General features: G+C 38.8%; 3 protein-coding genes across 3 annotated transcripts; 2 read left to right on the top strand and 1 right to left on the bottom strand.

The window, feature by feature from the left end:
• Window positions 1-7793: 7793 nt before the first annotated feature.
• Window positions 7794-10424, top strand: PCOAH_00040070 (Uncharacterized protein; the record flags this gene model as incomplete). Its single annotated transcript, XM_020060795.1, has 4 exons — window positions 7794-8048; window positions 8365-9645; window positions 9923-10041; window positions 10235-10424. The coding sequence occupies 4 exons, from the start codon at window positions 7794-7796 to the stop codon at window positions 10422-10424; spliced, it is 1845 nt and encodes a 614-aa protein (XP_019916427.1).
• A 1345-nt stretch (window positions 10425-11769) lies between these two features.
• Window positions 11770-14238, top strand: PCOAH_00040060 (Histone-arginine methyltransferase; the record flags this gene model as incomplete). The annotated part of the gene is made up of 1 exon (XM_020060794.1): window positions 11770-14238. One exon carries the CDS (start codon window positions 11770-11772, stop codon window positions 14236-14238), a length of 2469 nt encoding a protein of 822 aa, XP_019916133.1.
• A 905-nt stretch (window positions 14239-15143) lies between these two features.
• PCOAH_00040050 (Uncharacterized protein) lies at window positions 15144-19515 on the bottom strand (the record flags this gene model as incomplete). Its single annotated transcript, XM_020060793.1, has 2 exons — window positions 15144-19262; window positions 19420-19515. The coding sequence occupies 2 exons, from the start codon at window positions 19513-19515 to the stop codon at window positions 15144-15146; spliced, it is 4215 nt and encodes a 1404-aa protein (XP_019916891.1).
• Between the last annotated feature and the right edge of the window lie 1031 nt (window positions 19516-20546).

The raw sequence follows: 20546 nt of genomic DNA, 5'->3' as shown, positions 1-20546 counted from the left end.
AAACGGAAATGGCAACAACCACGGTAACGCCAAAGGGAACAGCAAAAACAAACACCACCACAACAATAGCAGCAACCACCACAACAGTAGCAGCAACCACCACAAGAACAGCAACAATTCCAGGGAGTTCATGAGCATTGCAGGGAATGCCAAAAGGAGCAGCTTAGAGAACAGCCCCAAGGCACTCAAAAACGTGTTTGATGATTTGCGGAAAAACCCCAGCAAGGATAAATTGAGCAGCGATTTTAACATAGCCAATATAAGCAGTAGTAGAGAGCATTTGAAAAATATGAGCAGAATAGGAGGAACAACGAATCGCAATTTTTCCAACCCTAGTGGAAACATCACCAGTATGAATAGTGCCAATATGAGCATGAACAGAATGAAGAACTCCGTCCTGTTAAACAACCTGAGTAGTTTGAGTGGCACGAATAGCAGTGTTAATATAAGCGGAAGGAGCGGCGTATCTGGTAAAGGCTCTACGCTAAGCAAAAAGGGCTCGATTGTGAAGAATGGTTCAGGTTCAGTAAGCAAAAACAACGTAGTTGGTCCCAGCATGAGCAACATAAACAACCCTGTGGTACTTTCAAGTGGCTTAAATGTAGACACGAATGGAATAAACCTCGCTAGTATAAATAATGGCATGGTGGTTAACAACATGGGGGTGAATAATATGAATGTGAACCGTGTACCTGCAGTTAATGTTGGGAATTTAAACTTCAAGCAAAGCAGCGGCAACATCAGTAGCAGCGTGAGCAGTGTGAACGCAATGCAAAGTGGCTCCATGAAAAGTCTAAACGTTTCGGAAGGGAGTATTATAGATGCAGTTAAGGGCGATTACGAGGTGGACAACAACAACCCCATTGCCAGAAATGGAATTGCACTAAGCAGTATGCATGCACCTACTGTGAACTATGCAAATGGCGCAAGCGAAAATGGAAAGAACAGCAGTAAGAAGAACCACAACAACAATAGCAGTAACGACAATGGCCCATTTTTAAATGGCGTAAATTTCGCGGCAGCCAACATTGCGAGCAATGGAGACCCCCAAATGAACAGTAGCGTAAGTAATTTTAAGCACTACATGCCAAACAAGTACAACTCGTTTAGTAGCTACCCGAGAAGTGGAAGCAACTCGAATGATAAGGGCACTACAGAAGATGTTGAAATGGATGACACATTGTTTGACGGAGCAGGCAGCATGGGCATGGCCGGGAATGGAAATAACAACGGTGGTGCACATGTGAGCGGAAAAGGCGCTTTGAATAAAAACGTGATGAACAAAGTAAACATGACGCAAATTAATTATGGCAAGAATATAATTACGGGTAATTTAAATGGGAATGGCAATTTTAAGGGAAGCCACAAAAACAGTGTCCTCCTGAATGGCGACGTGTCCAGCGGCCTAATGCAGAATGGTAACCATAGCAGCAAGAATAATGAGCTTGGTAGTGTAAATTTCGACGCCATGAATCTTCTATCGCCAAAAAATATGACAATGCATAGGGATGAAACCTGCAAGGACGAAAAAATGAACAATTTAAACAAAGGTGCAAATGGGAGTTTTCCCGTGAAGCATCCACCCCCACCTCCTCCTCCACCGCCCCCACCATCTTCATGCAATTTGACTAACGTAATAAGTGGCAGCAATAATAACAACAGTGGAGAAAAGGCTAAAAATAATTCCTTTTTGAAAAACCTGAGTTCATCTTCCTCCAACAATACGGGCAATCCTAATTTGAGCAACGGGGCGCATCTAATCAGTGGCAACGAAGCGAAAAATTGCAGCTTAAACATGGGTACTACTAGCTACGCATCGAATCATATACTGAAGCATAACATGAGCATGAACAATTTGGGCAATGCCAGTGGAAGTAGCAAACTGAATTTTGCCAACATGGCTAACCCGAACGGTTCCGGGGGCATGATTAAGAACAACTCGCATGGTTCCGTTGGTTCCGCTGGTGGGATTGGCGCCATTGGTGGTGTGGGCCCGTTAGGCACAAATATCGTTCCCGCATACAACGCAGCAAACAAAGCGCCCCTTGACAGTACCGACCCAAGTGCGAACCCAACCTTTAACATGAATGGCTCGAGCAACTCAAACAGAAATAACAAAAATTTTAATCAGCTGAGCAGCACCGCAAATGAGAAGAATAGCAAAAATAGTGCCAAGGAAGGAAATGGAAAAAATACCGTCTTGTTAGGAAATAGCTATATTAGTGAGGGCGTCTATAATGCTGATGGAAGTATAATTCCAAATGGGGTGCACAATGGGAGCCCAAAAAATGGCGGAGATCAAACCAGGGGAAGCACCAACAGTAACGGCAACAACGGAAAGAACGGCAAGGGTGGGAAAAATGGCAACAGGAACCACAAACATAGTAAGAACAAAAATAAGAGCGTCAATGGGGGACTTGCTAACGGAGGAAATAATGGGAACGGTACCAACGGCGGCAACACATTTATGAAAGAAAAAAGCAATGAGAAAAATGCTGCAGATAAAATGAGCATGAGCCACTTCGAGCAGAATAATAACTATGACCCACTTAGCCGAAGAAAAAATGGAAACAGAAATTTTGCCAACATTGTAAAGGAAGAGGAAGAAGGAGCCAAGTTTGCAAACGGAAATCTGCTGCCAAAAGATGAGAAGAAAAATGCCCCCATCGATAGAAATGAATACAAAAGCTTTTTAAATAATATGAATTATTTCAAGGCAGACAATGTGAAGTTGTACAATAGAGGAGGCATAGGAACAGGTGGTGGATCTGCAGCCGTAGCGGGACCGTATGGAAAGAACGCCGTGCAGCAATTAGGTGTAAAAAATAACTTCCTCAATAGCCCCACATGCGATAGCGAAAGTTTACTGCATAGTTTGAGTAGTGTAAATATAATGAACGCCATGAACACTTCTGACATTATGAGCCCCCCAAATGTGCGCAATTACGCCAACAGTGGTAACGCAGGAGGAAGCGCCGCCGACGTCAACGGGGATATTCATCACCTTGGGAACATGAAGAATAGCAAAGGTGGAAATAACTACGCCGATGTTTTGCATGGAAAAATGAATAATTTCAATATGATGAGCTTAAGTAAGATGAACAGTGGGACTAATTCGGGGAAGAATAACGTGGTCCACAATGGCAAGCACAACAGCAGTAGCACAGCCGAAAACGTCAGCACGAACGGAAGCGCCTTCAACAATTTTATGAACAAAAAAACGAGCAAGGACAACCTAAGCATGATAAACCATGCCATGATGAATAACATTAACCTGAACAATATTTATGCAAACAGCGACACGAACTCGTTTAGCAAAATGAATGTTAACCACAAGGGAGGTAGTTTAAGCAACTCCAGTTTTTACTTTAACGGTGAAGGCGCAACAGGTGTAGTATCTCGAAATCAGCCATATTACAATTCGTATGCCGAATCGTTTACAGATAAAGTAGGCAGCAAATCTTTTACCGAGAAGAGTGGTAACATATCGTCTTCCATTTATAATGGTAAAAGGGAGGAACCAAACATGAGCATGTATAACTACGTGGATAGTAATAACTTTTTGGAGAAAAACGCAATTCTGGCTGACAAGTATAATTCAATGGAATCGCCCCGAGGCAACATGTTTAACTATGCCAGTTACGAATTTAAAAATAAAGAAAGAAAATTTTTTTACGACGCGTAGTGTTGTGCGTAGAGTGGAATATTTGCTTCGAGATAGAGGTGCAGATTTATTGAGAGGGGGAGGGAGAAGCCCAAGGGAGTATAACTCATATCGTTGAATTCAGACTAGCCTTCGACCCCATAGGAGAAAACAAAATGAATGTGTATTTTTTTTTATAATTGTTAATAAATTAATTTGTAAAGAGAAGCATGTTTTACCCGAACATATATATTTTTTTTTATGTAAGATACGTGCATATATACACAGACACATGTGTATAGAATTTGTAGTTGTGTGTCAACCTTGCTCATATGTATTTATGCTTACGTATAATACATACGGAAGATGGAGGCATGTATTGTTACGTTTATATCTGCGCGCGTGTGGGGGGCATGGCTTTTCCACACCTGCACACATGGTCCAAGTGTATGTGCGCGTTTGCATATTATGTGTTTGTATAATTGTATACTTGCGCGTGCACAGCCGCACTTGTATAATTGTTTTACGTGCTTATTCTTTTAATCCGCCCACGTGCTATGTATATCTATAGACATTCTAGTGGCAAATCGAAGATTGTGTTGTTACATCCATTGATATATTTTTGCGTAGTGCACCTTCCATTTTTTTTTCATGTGAGTGTATGTATTTAGCAGGTAAAAAAAAAGAAGGAAAATTTTGTATACTTTTCAATCTTTCCTTCGCATTGTGTGTGTATTATTATTACCCTCACATATGGGCTTGCCGCCGCGCAAGCTATATGTAGACTCCACATGTATGCCCCTACATATTATGTATATATAATTATATACGCCCCTTTTTTTACGCACATGTTCAACTGTGTACCCTTATGTATACGTGCATACCCACCCTTTCCTTACAGTAATGTGAATTTTTCCCTTTTTTTTTTTAAGTGTTAGTGATATTTTTAAAATATATACATTTTGCATATCTGCTGTGTCCTCTATTAATTTGCCTTTCATTGCGCATGCAAAATTTACATATTATATTTTTAAAGCGGATGGGCGGAGAGAGTACATCATTATTTTTTTTATCACAAAAATGAATGAGGGAGTTTTACATGTTACACGCACAATGTGATTGTCAAAAGGCTGGTGTACTGTTGCAGCGTATGCCCTTACGTCTGTACCCCCTCCCCGTCCAATTGCGTTTATCTCACTACGTTTTTGTGTACCCCCTGCAGTTCCTATTACGTAGTTACTTGCGTAGGTGTCCACATATGCGTGTGTGTATGCATATGTGTACACGTTCGAGTGTGTCCACCCCTACGTTCACATTTTGGTTCTCCTTGTACTCTTACTTCCCCTCCTTTTTAATTCTGTCATTTGTGGTAAGAAATAAATGTTTTCATTTTTTACCATGCCTTTTTGCCCCCTTTGCCTTTTCCCTTTTTTCGAATCCCCCCCTGCCCCCCTTCGTATACATTCCTTGTAGAATATATTTTTTCATTTTTACCAAACACCGTGCGTATGTACGCGCATGTGTGTAGGCGTTATGTGTGTCTGTTAACTCATGTATGTATTATTATGTCGGTATGCATATGTGTGTACCCCATACGTATATGTGTCACGCAGAGGGCAAGAAAGCCCTCACATAATTTTCCACCCCTGTAATGTATTAAAGCGATTCTTTAATTATTTTTATTATTATTATTACTATTATTATTTTTTATGTTTAATTGGATCCCACATTTATATTTGCGTATATGTGCACAATTATATGTACAAATGTATGTACACTTTTTTTTTTAATAAAATGCGTAATTAACAAAATATATATTTTTTTTTTTATTAATAACGAAAAAATGTAACATAACAAATAAAGCATCTACATATAAAAATTGAAATACTATTTATATTATAGTAAATTGTCACATGAGCTTAGACGATTGTTCTATTTGGAGATGCATGTGCACCCAGCAGAGCAAGCTTAGCGTTAAAAGTAGGAAGCTGAATTGGTGGAAATTGCAAAATAGTTGTAGGAGTTAACTCTGCATGTTGCAAAAGATGAATGTAAGAAGGATGCTACATTTTTGTAACATGCCATCGCGGAAAAGTTTAACAAGTTTTTTTTTTTTCTCAAATTCACATGTTAACAAAATTGCACTGGTTGATACACTGCTGCTCGTTTTTCAAAAATGCTTAAAAAAAAATTGTCACTTTTGTCCAAGACCTTTTTAAAAAATATTTCTTTGTTTGGGAAAACATTGTGGAAATTCTGTTAAGAAGAATGAAGTGCTGTATCCCTTAAACGGCTTAGAGACCATTTTCACACTTCATTGTGTACGGGGTTAACTGGTGTTTATACTCCCACTTTTCATACCCCCACATTATCCACTTCCAACTTGGTTCAACGTATAAACAAAAAACGACAATCACAGCTAATGGAGTGCGCAGTAAATGGCATAAATGATGAAGAAAAAAAAAAGACTAGAAAAAAACTCCCTGTGACAAACCTTACCATACAACTATGCATAGCTGTGGGATTATTTTTTCCCCTTACGCAGTTTTGTAAATTAATGTAGTAAAAATGTTGACCCTCATTTTGTGGGCACACACCATGAACATAATTACACATATAATGCTACCTAAGCAAAGTTACGCAAAAAAAAAAGAAGCGTAGCTTAGAAATGTACATGGAACATCCTGGTAGTAGCAACGACGCGCTAGGAAGGCAAATTGTGCGACAGAAAAATAAAAAGATTGAAAATACCATAGGTTAAATCCAATGTGTAGGGCAGAACGAACGCCAAGAATAGGCTTGCCCTTATTTACGATCCACACCACAAGGAATGCCTCACAGTTGCCAATCCTTCAACCTGTTTTAAAAAAAAAACGCACATTCTTCACACCGCATTTGCATTCTGCATTCGCATAAAGTAGATGCTCACTATTATGTTTTCTCTTAAAGAACAGTCATGGGCTTTTTTTCCTCTTCATAAGCATAAGCAAAAAAAGGCTATATATATATGAAATATAGGTGAAAAAAAAAATGAACAAATTCTGCGTTTTCCTGATAACATTAATTCATAATAACACGAAATAAAAATGCAAAGAAAAACACGTTTAATATAATCCTCTAAGAAGCGTAAAAAATTAAAAATATTTTACTCTCCTCATCGTCATCGTGCATTCGCCCCCAACAACATTGTGTATTTAAGAGAAGGTTATTTGCTTTACCATTTTTTTCTCATAATTTTATGCTTGACGAAAAAAAAAAAAAAAAACATTCCACCTGGGTAGCCAACAAAAGGATATTATGTGTTCGTTGATTTTTGTTACATATTATAAGCGCTTTTGGAGCATACACGTTCACAGCCAACGTAAAAAGTTGAGAGCGCGTGAAAGCCGCGCAGAAGATGAACGCAGTAGTTGACATAGCTTTAAGGCCAAAAAGGGTACATAAGCTTAGCGCATAATATATATATATTACATGTATATTACGTGTATATTACATGTATATTACATGTATGTTTATGTATGCGTGTATATGCGTGTGCCCCCCACCATCAGTTTCGCCCCTTTGTGACTACATACATTTTTCCCACCTTCGAGAGAACTGCACAACTGCCAAGCGTGTAATGAATGGCTGCCCCTGTATGTGGGATAAGCCTAACTAGCTGACAGCACTATTATACTGGCTCACTTAGCACGTGGCACATTGCCAAACTTAAGCGGAAATCTTTTCCTGCGCGCAGGCGTACCACGCGTTTGTGGAGGTGTATTCAGTTGTACACATGTACGTATAGGTACACATTATTCCATTTTTACGTGGTCACAATTTTATGCATAATTATATAAGCAAACTCGTTTTGCGCGACCAGCTCAACGTGCCACAACAGAGTAGCCTCTATAGATGAACATCTTCTGACAGATAAGGACGCCTTCACTTATAGCAAGTAATTTATTCTTTAAAATGGGGAAAGTTTTGTTGCTCCCCATGTTGCAGCGCGCAATCCGACTGTGACATGGAAAGGACCCTCCTACACGTGAACAACTCGATCTGCGTGTGTGCATTTTTGCGAGGTGCACATAAACGTTCACATGAGCGTGCACATGTGAGAAACCCACTTAAGCAACCTACTTAATTCTGTACGCCCCCACCCCACAGCATGAATGAAAATGAACGATTGAAAAATATTTTAGATGAAAAGGAGGAAGTGTTGGAGGCCAAGGAGGAAGAAGAGTCACTTGTGGAAAACAAGCCGAAGGAGTTCCAAAATATTTCGAAGAAAAATTTGGAAGTCCTAAAATTTCTGAACAAACAAGAATTGATGCTATTAATTGATAAGCTGGACCATGAAGATAAGCTCACCAAAATAATAGAGAAGGAAATTAAGCAGGACACGCTGGAAATTCTGAAAAATGTAAGGGGGGAAAAAGAAAAAAATAAAATAAAATTGTTCTAACATACTTGAGGGGAGTGCCTACCAGTTTAGGGTTCACCCCTCTTGTTATGCATTCATTTGTGCGTACTTATCTGTGTCAATATATTCCGATTGGTCACGTGTTTGCGTTCAGAGTGGGCGGAACTTTACCCCTGTGTGCACTTTCCAATGGGGTGTGTGTACACGTATTCACATGAACCTGGTGATGTCTAATCCGCATGCATTCCAAACAGAAGGTAGAAGAATTACGCACTGATGGTTCAATTTTTTTTTTTTTTTTTAACCCCATTCACAGTACGAAAATGAGCAGTACGACACGATAAATCTGGAGGAGAAGGACCTAAAGGAAGAAGCGAAGGATGAAATAAGGGAAGAAGAACAGGAGGAGAATGAGTACCTGAAGTTGAGCAAATTCATTCCATTAAGACTGACGTATGAGGAGAGGCTATACCTGAGGCTGCTGGAAAGTACCTTGGAAGTAAGCGAATACACAGACAAAATAGACGTATTTCACAGTGGAAATAAAAGCAAAAAAATTATAAAGGAAATTAAAACCCTATGTTCTATACTGTCCGGATTGGTTATTGCAAATAATTATGAAAATGGGCAGAGGTTAATTCGAGACAGAGATTTTCTAAGGAACAGTAATTTCTTCAGTATTGTTTTCGAAATAGGAAGACGTTATAAAATTTTAAACCCAGACAGAATGAGAAGTAGCTACGGAAAGCTGATGTATTTTTTAATGGATACCAGAAGAGAAGAAATCTACGATTTGTTGTCCTTTAATTGTGTAGCGCCAATAAAAACTGTGTACGATTTATTGAAAGGGAAAAAAAATGGACTAGACATTTTAAATGATAATTTAATAAAAATTGCAACCATGCATATAGACGCAAAGGGAAGCAGGAGTGAAATACAGAAACAGATTAAACAGAAAGAAGAAGCAATAAAATATTTGTCAAGAAAATACGCAAGTAATAGTAGCAAAAATTGTAAAAAAAATATATTTAGAATTAATATTCCCATTTTTAATAACCAAAATAATGAAGACGATGATTCGAATAACGCAGAAGAATTGGAATATTTGTCTTCAGAAGAAATTGAAAGATGTCTCTACAGTTTATCTGATTATAATACACATATAAAAATGTTTTGTGAGCCCTGCGATATTATGATTGATTATTTAAAAACTTTTTATGACCCCTATGAGAAAAATTCTTCCTATTCTCTCTCCATCGAATCGGGAAAACAAGGAAGTAGACTAACGCACTCACACAATAGGCAATACATGTACGTTTTACAAACCTTATATTTATGGAAGGAGATAGGGGAACATATGTTTTTCCTGTGGGCCTGTGCAGAAAATGATATGCTGGATTTTAAGAATCCCTACCGATTGATGGATACAGGGCAGGGACTAAACCGAATGCAGAGTGGCCACAAGGTGCTGAGTGTTATGAAGAAAATTTTGCACAACGTTCAGAAGAAATTGGGAGGATGGGTTGGCTCCAGCATGATTCACATGGGCGATACCAACATTCCCAACACGTTTATGTTTATCGACAAGTACACGCAGGTAAGTGCTTACCCAGGACAGGGGGGGAATAAAAGGGCATATAAGTAGCGACCATGTGTAGTGGATGGCACGCATAGAGAGTGTCCTTAGAGCCCGCCCCTCTGCTTCATCTCCTCTATTCTAGTGGTATACTGTTCGATGCTTGTCATACGGGAGGAAAAGGGGAACCATTCGGCAGAACAGAAAAATCATCCCTTTTTCTTCCCTTCCCCCGAAACCTGGTAACCCTATATGAATTGCTAACCCTGCCCATTTTTCCTTTCTCCCCCTTTGCAAGGTCCCGAGGATCCTAACACCAATCGTCCTTTGCTTGCAGAAAATCGATGAACTCTATAACTCAACAGCCTCGATGAAAAATTACATCAAGACGGAATTCAACGGTGCCCAAAATTTAAAGTAAGAAAAACGGAAAAAAGAAAAAACAGGGAATAAGAAAACCTGCACCATGTGCCGACAGAAGCGGTGTAGTGTGTTCCACATAGGTGTATTCATCGCAGTGTGGGTGAATTGCCTATCGTGGTGTCCTACCATGACTTTGCCGCGTGGCCACTTCGCTACATTAACTTCACCCCGTTTCCCCCTTCCCCAGAATGATGATCACCTGCGATTTTTTTCGCCACGGCTTCGACGGCAGTGGTGGTGACAACTTCAACGAAGCAGGAAGCTGCATCGACGGAAGGTTAACCTCCGCCTGGAATTGGTGTTCAAAAATTGAAAAGAAAAAATACTTCCCCATATTTTTGTTAACCGGATTTGTTGGTTTCGATGGATCCTTTTAGGTGGAGCCAAGGAGGAAATAATAACCAAGCACTACCACTACAACCACCACCACATTCTCCTTCACCATTGGTGAAATTTTTATTTTGTGTATCTTAGGCTCTTCCATTTTATGTTTATATTTGTGACGCGTCCGCAGGCGTATCCACCTTGTCGTCCCCCCTCTCCGGACGTTTAGCCTAGAGCACACAGCAGGCGGCCTTTTTGTGCTGCTTTTTCCGTAGCTTTCGAGGAGCTTCCCGCAACGATGGAGCAATTTCCTTGTACCCCTTCGCATATTATTGCCCCCATTTTTACCCCTCTGTCGTTTTCATTGAAAGAAAAAGAATATGCACATCATCCCCCCTGCCTGTTACGCCTGCCTGTCAGCAGCCTTTTTTATCTGCATCTCATTTGTGCTTGGAGTGTGTCGGCCTCCCACTTGTGCGCATGCGTGGATGGACATGTTTAGTTGTAACAAAATTCACGCTTGCTGTGCACGACGATGAATTTTTTTTTTTTTTTTTCCCGTTGGGTATTATTCTGCCTTTCCTGAATTCAGTCTTTTTTTTATTTTTAAAACAAAGTTGTAGAAATGTTAAAAAAAAGTAAAAACGAAAGGAAAAAAGGAAGAAAGAATGCAGAATGAAGAACAATGAATAGCCTTGATCGTGAGTAACAACAGCGACAACAAAAGGCGGCGCATTTCGCAAGCGGGGAAACTCCCCCTATGCTGCGTCAATATGAAGCCAATTGTACGGTAAAAAAAAAGGAAAAAAGCGCATTTTCGATTAGCACCTAAATGTTTATACAGTTAAAACTCATTATACATTTTTTTCTACCATTTCCGATCCCCTTTTTGGGAAAAAAATAAAAAAAAAAAAAACGGTCTCGTTAAATGGAACATGCTGTATGAAACGTCACAAAATGTTGCATCATATATATAAATACATACATGCATACCATTTTTAGTAGATTAATTTTTGCCGCCATTTTGACAAATTTTAACGGACATATCTGTCATTATAGCGAGAAAAATTATTGCATTTTTTTGTATATTTGGCAGAAACTACGCAGTAGGTCCATTCCCTCGAATTTGAAAATGCAGCTTGTGACAACGTTTTACTCAACCCAGTTGTAGAAATTTTGCAATCGAGTGGGTTTCAGAAGGCATGGAAATTTTATTATGCAAACAATATATATATATTTTCCCCTTTTGTAAAGAAGGCGAAATATACAAATGTTATAATTTACCCTAAGAGGGGCAGCATAACCCGCGCATAACGCCGCTGCATAGAAATTAAGCAAGCGAACGTAGCGTAGGGAACAGCTTATTTGAATGTTCCCCACCTCTGCAAGTGAAGGAAGATGGACAAGGAAAGCCCCAACCTGGTAGACCAGCACGTGCTGGAACAAATGCAGAAGACCATCGAATTGTTTGCCCAAAATTCTACATGCACAACGAAGGAAGCTTTTGCAGATGATAAATATGCGTATAGCCTAATTGATAACTACAAAAGCAGGAGGACAAAAAATGTTGTTATACACATGCTAAAAAACGACATAAATATTTTGTACTACAATGAAGAATACAAAAATATAATTTTTATAAACTTTTTAAGATTGTGCCAATTGAATAATTTAAACGTAAAAAAGTATCATGATATGTTTTTAAAATATGATATTTTTTCATATATTTTAAATTCGGAAAAATACGTACATATTTTTTTAAAGCCAATTATAAATAATGACAAATTGTTGTGGGATGTGAATACCGACCATTTTGAATTCGTTGCCTTTCCCATGGGGGGCAGTGCACAGAATGAAAATGGCCAAACGGAAAAACTGGGTGACGATTACGAAGACAGCTCCTACGTGTTGGAAGAAAGGCAAAAATTAAAACTGGATGATCTTGTAGTAAATTCCTCAGATTGTTGTGAGTCCTCCGCATTTAGCGAAGACGAAATTTCCGTATCGTCTGGATTTTCGGAAAAGTCTCCACACGTGATAAGCGGTGGCCAGAAGATGAATGGCTATTTACCCCACCCGTGCGGGGGCACCAATTTGGAGGAGTGCCCTAAAAAAGAAAATGCTCCTGTTGTGAAAAAAGAACAGACCTTTCAGAAGCAACAAATCTGTAAGGAGGAAGCGTCAGTGGAGGGAATAAATGACAATACCATAACCTTGCAGGAGGAGGAAAAAAGCCGAAATGGCCTCGCAGCGAACTCGTCTTCCACCCTGAACAATATTAATTTGAACCACTTAATAGACACAATTGTGGAGGGGGGTAAATGGGGTGATGAGGAGAGCCCCGAGGGGGGGGTGTATAAGAGGAGCAACAATGGCATGCAAAAAAGCAGCCTAAACGAATCAATCATAGAAAAATTTGTGACAAAGTCAGAAAATGACCAAGACGAGGTGCTCAATTTGTATAAAAAGGTTAACAGCATGGAAAAAATTATTAAACATTTAATTGGAGAAATAGTGAAGAGGGATATGGTAAGAAAGGCGCCTCTAGTAGTTCCCCGTGGAGGTGATCCCCTTGGAATAGTACCCATCGAAGAAACCGAAAAGACGGAACAGAATGACAGCCAGAAGGACGACCAGGGGAACCCCCCACCAAACGATATAACCAGCAGCACGAGCAAAAACAGTGGTGAATGCGAAGAAGACACAGACAGTAAATATTTCGAAAGTTACAACAACACATGTATACACAGAACTATGATTCTAGATAAGAGCAGAACAAATTGCTACTATGAATTCGTAAAAAAAAATAAAGAAATATTTGAAAATAAAGTGGTCCTGGATATAGGATGTGGGTCTTCCATCATTTCTCTCTTCTGCGCTGACCACGCGAAAGTTGTCGTCGGGATTGACAACGCCCATAGGATATTAACAAAAGCAAAAAAAATAACGGAAAAAAATGGAGCCAATAATATTTACCTATTCGAAGGAAAATTAGAAGAAAATAATATTTACGTTGATGAGAAAGAGGAAATACACTACATTAACAAAAAGGAAGACTTAGAAAAATATAAAAATATATATAAAATTAAAAAGCTGGAAATTTTAAAATTTGATATTATTATTTCCGAATGGATGGGATACTTCCTGTTTTACGAATGTATGATAGACACCATTTTGTATGCCAGGGATTTCTACTTAAAAGAAAATGGCTTGTTGCTGCCAAACAAGGTTTATCTATATTTAGCAGGTTATAATGACTCAGAATATATAAATGAAAATATTTTAATTTGGGACAACCCACTGTATGGAAAAGACCTCTCGGAGTTAAAACCCAGTTCGAAGAATTTCTTGGAAAATGCCAAAATTATCTATCTAGACAAAAATAAAGTATCCACTGAGGTGGTTAATTATGCCATAATTGATATGTACACATATCGCAAAAATGAAAATGTGTATATTTCTTCTGATTTTAAAATTGCAGTTAATAAAGGGAAAGTAGTGACCAGTTTGTGCTTTTATTTCGATTGCCATTTTGAAGCGTATAGATCTTCTCCTGGTGAATCAACCAACAGTTCACAGAATGTGCCCCCCACTGGGGAGACATGCACAAATACCATCTTAACGACGAGCATGTTCAAGGAAGAAACGCACTGGAGGCAGACCCTATTACATCTGCACTGCCTGAATTTTACCATCGCTAGTATTTCTGCCCCCGAGGAAGGGGAACACCCCAATGAGCTGTCCGGCAGGATATTCATATCGCCGGCCGGTGAACATTCTAGAAATGTGAATGCTCTTTTGCAGATTAAAAAAAATGAGTCCATGAATGTGAGCGAGGACTGGACGTGTTGGTACTCCCTCGACTGAGCTGCTCCGCGTAGCGGAACAGACGTGGAAAAAGGAAAAGAGACCAAGAATTCCTCCCCCACATTTGCATGTACATATTAAACATATGCTAGCTCACCTGCGGGACACCTATTTGGGGTCGTACACCTGCTCTGCATTCCCCAGTGGCAGGTTAACTCGCTATCCCAAAAGACCGACCCAACTGTACTTTTTTTCCCCTTTTTTGCACCTTACTCATTTTGAAACTACATTTGCTTAAAAAAAAAAAACACCTATTGGGGGGCCCCCCCTGAGTTATAGTCACCTTTCCCGCCGCACCTCTCTAAGCCGCTTCTCATTCCCCATATAAACAAACCTAAAATGAACAATAATTAAAATTTTAAAAGGCCATTTTGTCCAAATTCGAACTGCGCAATGTGAACATACGAAAGGGTCAGCTGTAAGATCCATCCGTCATCATGTGCTCATATATAACAAAATAAACAACGAAAAAATAAAAAAATAAAAAGCACCCGAATTAATGTGCTTATAAGTATTAACAACGTTTTATTGTTCATATACGTAAAAAAAAAAAGTTTCAAAATTATAGGCAAATACAATGTTTTCTTTTTCATTCAAACGGAAAAAGAGAACATGTTTAAAAATTAAAGATAAAAAGTGCAGAGGCGCAAGATATGCAGGAGATGGGAAAAAAAACAAACAACCGATGGCCAAAAAATGGGTAAAGAATGGCCCAAGGAGTGACTCAATGTGGCTGAATAAAACTAAACAGTAAATAAGTCTAAGGAACGACTACATATGACTAAAGCTTAGCTAAAAGGGTTAAAAACTAGGGACGGATGAAAGACCCCTGATGGTTCGCCCGTCCTTGCCGTCCGCTGCCCAAAGAGCCGCATATCCCACGACAGGACAAACGCACACGCGGGTTAATCCAACTTGAAGAGGTAAAAGAAGACGGTGAAGTGGGCTAGGAAGTCCTTTAAAATGTTATCCTTCTGTGGTTTCACGAGACTTGTTTTCTTCCCATAGAAGAAGTTTTCCAAAAAGACCTCAGTGTTGTAATTCGTTCCCGAGCCATACTTTAACAAATAGTAGAAGTAGTTCCACTTAATATTTTGCGGGGTATTAAACGTCTTGACGTCCCCTGTGCGCGCATACTTATTTTTTTGATTGTAGACGTAGGCGAATTTGTCAAAGAAGTAAATGAAGGACTCGTAGGGTTCTTCCCCCTTCCTTAAGTTGAAGGCGCTTCTGAAGTGCGGGTTCTGCATGACGCTTCGAATTGCCCGCATGTAGATGTCATGGGCACTTTTGAGGATGTCCTTTCGGAGCAGAACTGGCAGCGTCACTTGTGTGCAGAAGACGTTATCACCGCTGTAGTTGTAACTGCTGCTGCGACTGCCACTACTGTGGGCGTAACTGTTATCGTTCTTCTCTTTTTCCTTCTTTTCCTTTTCCTTCTTCTCCTTTTCTTTCTTTTCCCTTTCCTTCTTCTCCCTTTGCTTTTGCATTTGCTTTTGCATTTGCTTTTCCTTTTCCTCCTTCTCCCTCTCCTTCTCACTTTTCTTTTCGTTTCCACTTTCAACGTCCATTCCCATCTGCGCTGCTGGGTCCAACTCGCGCTGCAATTCGTACGCCGCTTCGATGACGTCATTGTCGACATCGGCGTAGCCGTCCAGGCTTTCAAGGCTATGGAGGCTGGTTCTGCTACCGCTAATTTCTTTCATATTACTGAGGTTACTGTCGAAACTGGAGGAACCTTCAGTCATGGTGATAAGGTCACTGGTATCGACACTAGGATGGCCATCGCCCACCTTTCTCAGAATTCCCATTTCTGCTTCCTCTTTTGTAGACTGCATAGGCGCCTCATTGGAGAACAAATTTTGAATCAATGGTTTCTCTGGAATGATAAAACAAGCATTAATTTTAAAGGTGCTAATGTCTTCATTTTTGTTGTGAAAAATAGCTGCCAGGGAATCATTGCTAATGGAGAGGATATCCATTTCGTCCATTTCTCTTTCGATTGCATCCCTCATGTTAGCCATTCTTTTTTTTTCTCGTTCGTGTAATGCGGATAGAGTAATACTTAAATCGCTCTGGAAGAATGTCTTAAGGAGGTTCATATTTTCACACAATTTGAGGTATCTATATTTTGGGTAGTTACAGTGTTTTAAGGAATTCAAAACGTATAAATTTCTCGAGGTATATAATTTCTTTATATGGAAGTAGGCCTGCTGATCGTAGTTGCAAAATTTGGAAATAAAGTTAAGTTCGATATCTTCGTCTTTGTCAAAGAGACAGGAATTTACATCTTCCATGTTGTTCAAATGGTCTTCCACTTCATTATATGAGGATCCTTTAATTACAAACTCGATATACTGTATTCCTTCATACATGTTGTTATACATGGAAATGGATAGAAAGGCTTCCTTAAGAGTCATGGTACGTCTAATATTTATGTAGATACCATGATAGGTAACATATTCTTTGTCTATATTTTGAATGCTGCTGTTACTAGCGCTATTTTCTTTACTATCCTCAAGTGCGTAGTTAGCAAATTCGAATGTGTTCAGATCTCCTACTTCTTCGTTTACTTCAAGTTCACGTTCGCTACTAATAGCTGTATTTTCAATGTTATACATGGTTGTGAGTTTATTCTTCATATCGCTAAAGGTGCTGTTTTGCTGAATAAAATCGTGCGCCTTTTTTATTTCATTTTTTAACTCCCCCATTCGATCACTTTGGTACTTTTTAAAAGTCTTATGGTTAAGAATGAACATTTCGTTTTTAATGTACTGAAAAGAATTGAGGTACGAAAAGGTTTTCAAGAAGTTTGTGTACCTGCATATGTAGTCATATATGACATTCTCCTTATGATCAAATTTGTCATTATTCAACAAAGGGAAGTTAATTTTCTTCTCCCTCTGTCTTCTCAAAACCACTTTATTAATGGGTAGGGAAAATTTCCTGAGCGTTCTGTACAAACTACGGTACACATCCGCCGTGTTATTTTTACTAAAAATAAAAAATTTCACATAATGTGTTGAAACAAACATGTTAAATAAATTTTGCACCAGGTTCATATTTATGTTATCTGAGTATACGTGAAAATTCTTGATAAAATTTTCCTCAAGGAGGTCGTTCTGATTTCCTATGTAGGTCAACCAGTTGTAGTATATAAACGGGTCTGCATCGTACAAAAAGTTTATGTCATTTTTTATTACGTTCCTTTCGCTAAATCCGTTCATCGAAATATGTTTGTATATGTCATAGGAGTAGAGCAATAACGCTGTTCTACCCGTGCCAAGGATAGAGTGAGGGGTGTATACGTTATTTTCCTGCATGTATGGTATGACGTAGTGTGACATGAAGGGATTCTTATAAACTTGCCTATGAGGAATATACGGCTGCGGTTTTTGATCAAAATTTACAATTTCATGTAAGTAGGAGACGAATCTTTCCAACTCGCTGTGCTTAATTTGGGAACATACATTATGCTTCTTTATATATTCAAAAAATGCATAATTGTTTGAAACGTTAATGTCTGATAAGTGGGCAGGGAGCGCATACGTGCGGTGGTGGTACTCATTCCTGAAGTTCAAAATGTAATAACTTAGAGACCTCATGTGCAACGTAGAATGTAATCCCAAGCTGGTGTGCAAACTCATGAGCTCATCATTGTCCAAATCGGAGTAGTAATTCACATTCCTAAAATGAGAGATTAAAGAACCCGTATTCTTCTCATAATTGTAATTAAGTTTTTCATGTAAAGCTAGTAGGCACAATAACCCTGGATTCACCACATGTAATAATTCCTGTGCATCCCTCGTTTTCATCAGTTTGGATCTCAAAAAGGAAGGCACATTTTGGAACATAAATTTGTACTTCATTAATTTCTGATGACCCACTCGTATATCTTCCATGTTGGATACAATACCGACAAGGGGAGGTGCCGTAGAGACTACACTTAACAGGGTAAATTTTTTATTTAGCAAGTAGTTGTGTAATCTTTTCAAACTTCTGTTCGATGGTTGTCCACTTTTTTTACGCGCTTTTTTAAATTTTGCGAAGAAAGTGAATTCGTCCTCTTCGTCTGATTCTGATTCTGATTCCGACTCTTCTTCTTCGTCTGTTCCTGGTGAGTCACTCGTTCCTGGTTGAGCCGCTAATTTTCCGATGGAGCCTTTGCCTCCTCCACCATGGCTAGCACTGCTTCTCCCCTCGGGAAGGGTATCATACTTAACCGAATGATCATCAAATACGTCGTCAAAATGTTCGACTATTTTTTTTTTACTAAATTTGGATTGAAACTTTTTATACAAATAGTACTTGTGGATTTTAAAATATGGGTCCTTCCTAATTTGTATGCTGCTTTTGTCAGTAATTATGTTAATATCCTTTAGGGTCAGTTTAAAATTGTCTTCCAGAATAGCTAGCACTTCCCTCTCGTAGGTAACTTTTAGCATAGACGTATCCAACTTTTTCCAAATTGCATTATCTAAGGTAAATATTAATCGAACTATATTGGCACCGTAACAATGGGAATGAATAAAAATATCGTAATTATAACACGTGTCATCTTCCAGCATATTCTTAAAAGTTATGCCTAATCTATTTGATAAAAGGTAAGCATAGTTAAGGTGTGTATACAGCCCTTCTGGGCTTACTACATTTGAAAGACTGATAAATGGGGTGTAAATAATATACTTGCTGTACTTCTTCTCTAACATGGCTTGGTGCTTATTTATATTTGCTGCAGCACTCCATATTTTGTAATCATTTGCGTTTCTTGAATTTGGTCTTCCATGGACAAGCACATTGATCGCACAGTTGAATTGCTTCTTTTCGAATGATTTGTAATTTTTTATGTTTTTATATCTTTCCTTCTTATACGCATTGTATTCCTTCGTCTCGTAAACGTAGTACTCGTCGATGCACCTGATGAAGTCGCCATTGAAGTTCGGATGCTTCAGGTCTATAAACGGGTTCGTCTCCAACTCGTGTAGCCTCCATTTTTCGTCAATTTCGCTCTCCTCGTAGGGGTTCTACAAAGTGATGTAATGATATATGAAAAGAAAAAGTGAGGATAGCATCATGTGAATCGTGGAATAGAACAAGGCTAGGGTAACCCCCCCCAACACACACACAGAAAGGTGGACTTATATATATAGCCCTGGTACCTGAATAATGCACACTACTTACATTACTATTGTTAGGATCCTTTCCCTGCGCTTCTGCACCTATCACACTTTTACCATAATTAATGAGCAAAAGGAAACATATGATGACATTATTCATTATTTTTTTTTGTGGATACCGTAATATAACTGTGTAGGGTGTGTAGTAAATTCCTATTTCATTAATGCAGGAAAAAGAAAAAAAAAATTACAATAATGGCGGAACCCACACATGTGCATGCATAGATCTGCGCACAGGCGGGTCCGATGTGACGCAGTTCTCTAAGCAAACTCCCCTACATGTGTATGTGTGCGTATGCACTGGCTTATGTAAGCGACGCTTTATCTATGTATACACATGTATATGTCACGGGGAAGCGCCTTGGGGAAGCTAAAGACCTCCTGTTATACGCTTCTTAATCACGGAATGACGCAAAAAACGGGGGTAAAAACGTTAAGAGTAGGATGTGCAGAATGGCAGAAAAACAAAACTTTAATTAAAGAGAACGGCAGCCATATGCGTGGGGAGTTGTAAATCTACAACAGAGAGGTGAAGAATACGAAAGGTGGTGTAAACACGAACAGACGCGCGCACTAAAAATTTAAACACGAAAAAAATTCACACAGAAAAACTGTAACAGAAAAACTGTGATAGCACATGAGCGTAGCATGAAACGCGCAATGGCGTTGTGGCATGTGCTTAAAAAGCTACTAATAACAAGTAGGCCAAGGTAGATACACAAAAATAGCTGCAAGGAGGGCAAAATCTACCTCAAAGGCTTACCTACAGTTAGTTATAAACTAGAGAATTTGAACACAGAGACATTTTAGCACTACAATCTAAAAAATTAAGTGCTCTAAATATGGTGGCATAAAAAAGAATTCTAATAGTATCAAAATTGGGATTATTTACATCAGAACACAAAAAAAAAAAAAAAAAAAGTCTAAAAAAAAATTCTAACTGTAAAATTGAAATTTGTGCATTACTATGGGTAAAAGCAGAAAAGGTTTTCTAAAAAAAAAAAAAAGTATAAATTCCTAGGCCACGTATACTAAGGTGTAAAAACTTCTTAAAATGACAAAAAAAAACATATGACACAAGAATTCGTTGTTTCTGTAAAGAGCATTTAGTGTATAGGGGATGGATTTATT

This window comes from Plasmodium coatneyi, chromosome 12 (assembly GCF_001680005.1).
Source record: "Plasmodium coatneyi strain Hackeri chromosome 12, complete sequence".
In the NCBI taxonomy this organism is placed as follows: Eukaryota; Apicomplexa; class Aconoidasida; order Haemosporida; family Plasmodiidae; genus Plasmodium; species Plasmodium coatneyi.
The sequence above is the reverse complement of the archived record's forward strand: the minus strand, read 5'-3'. Positions and strand labels throughout refer to the sequence as shown.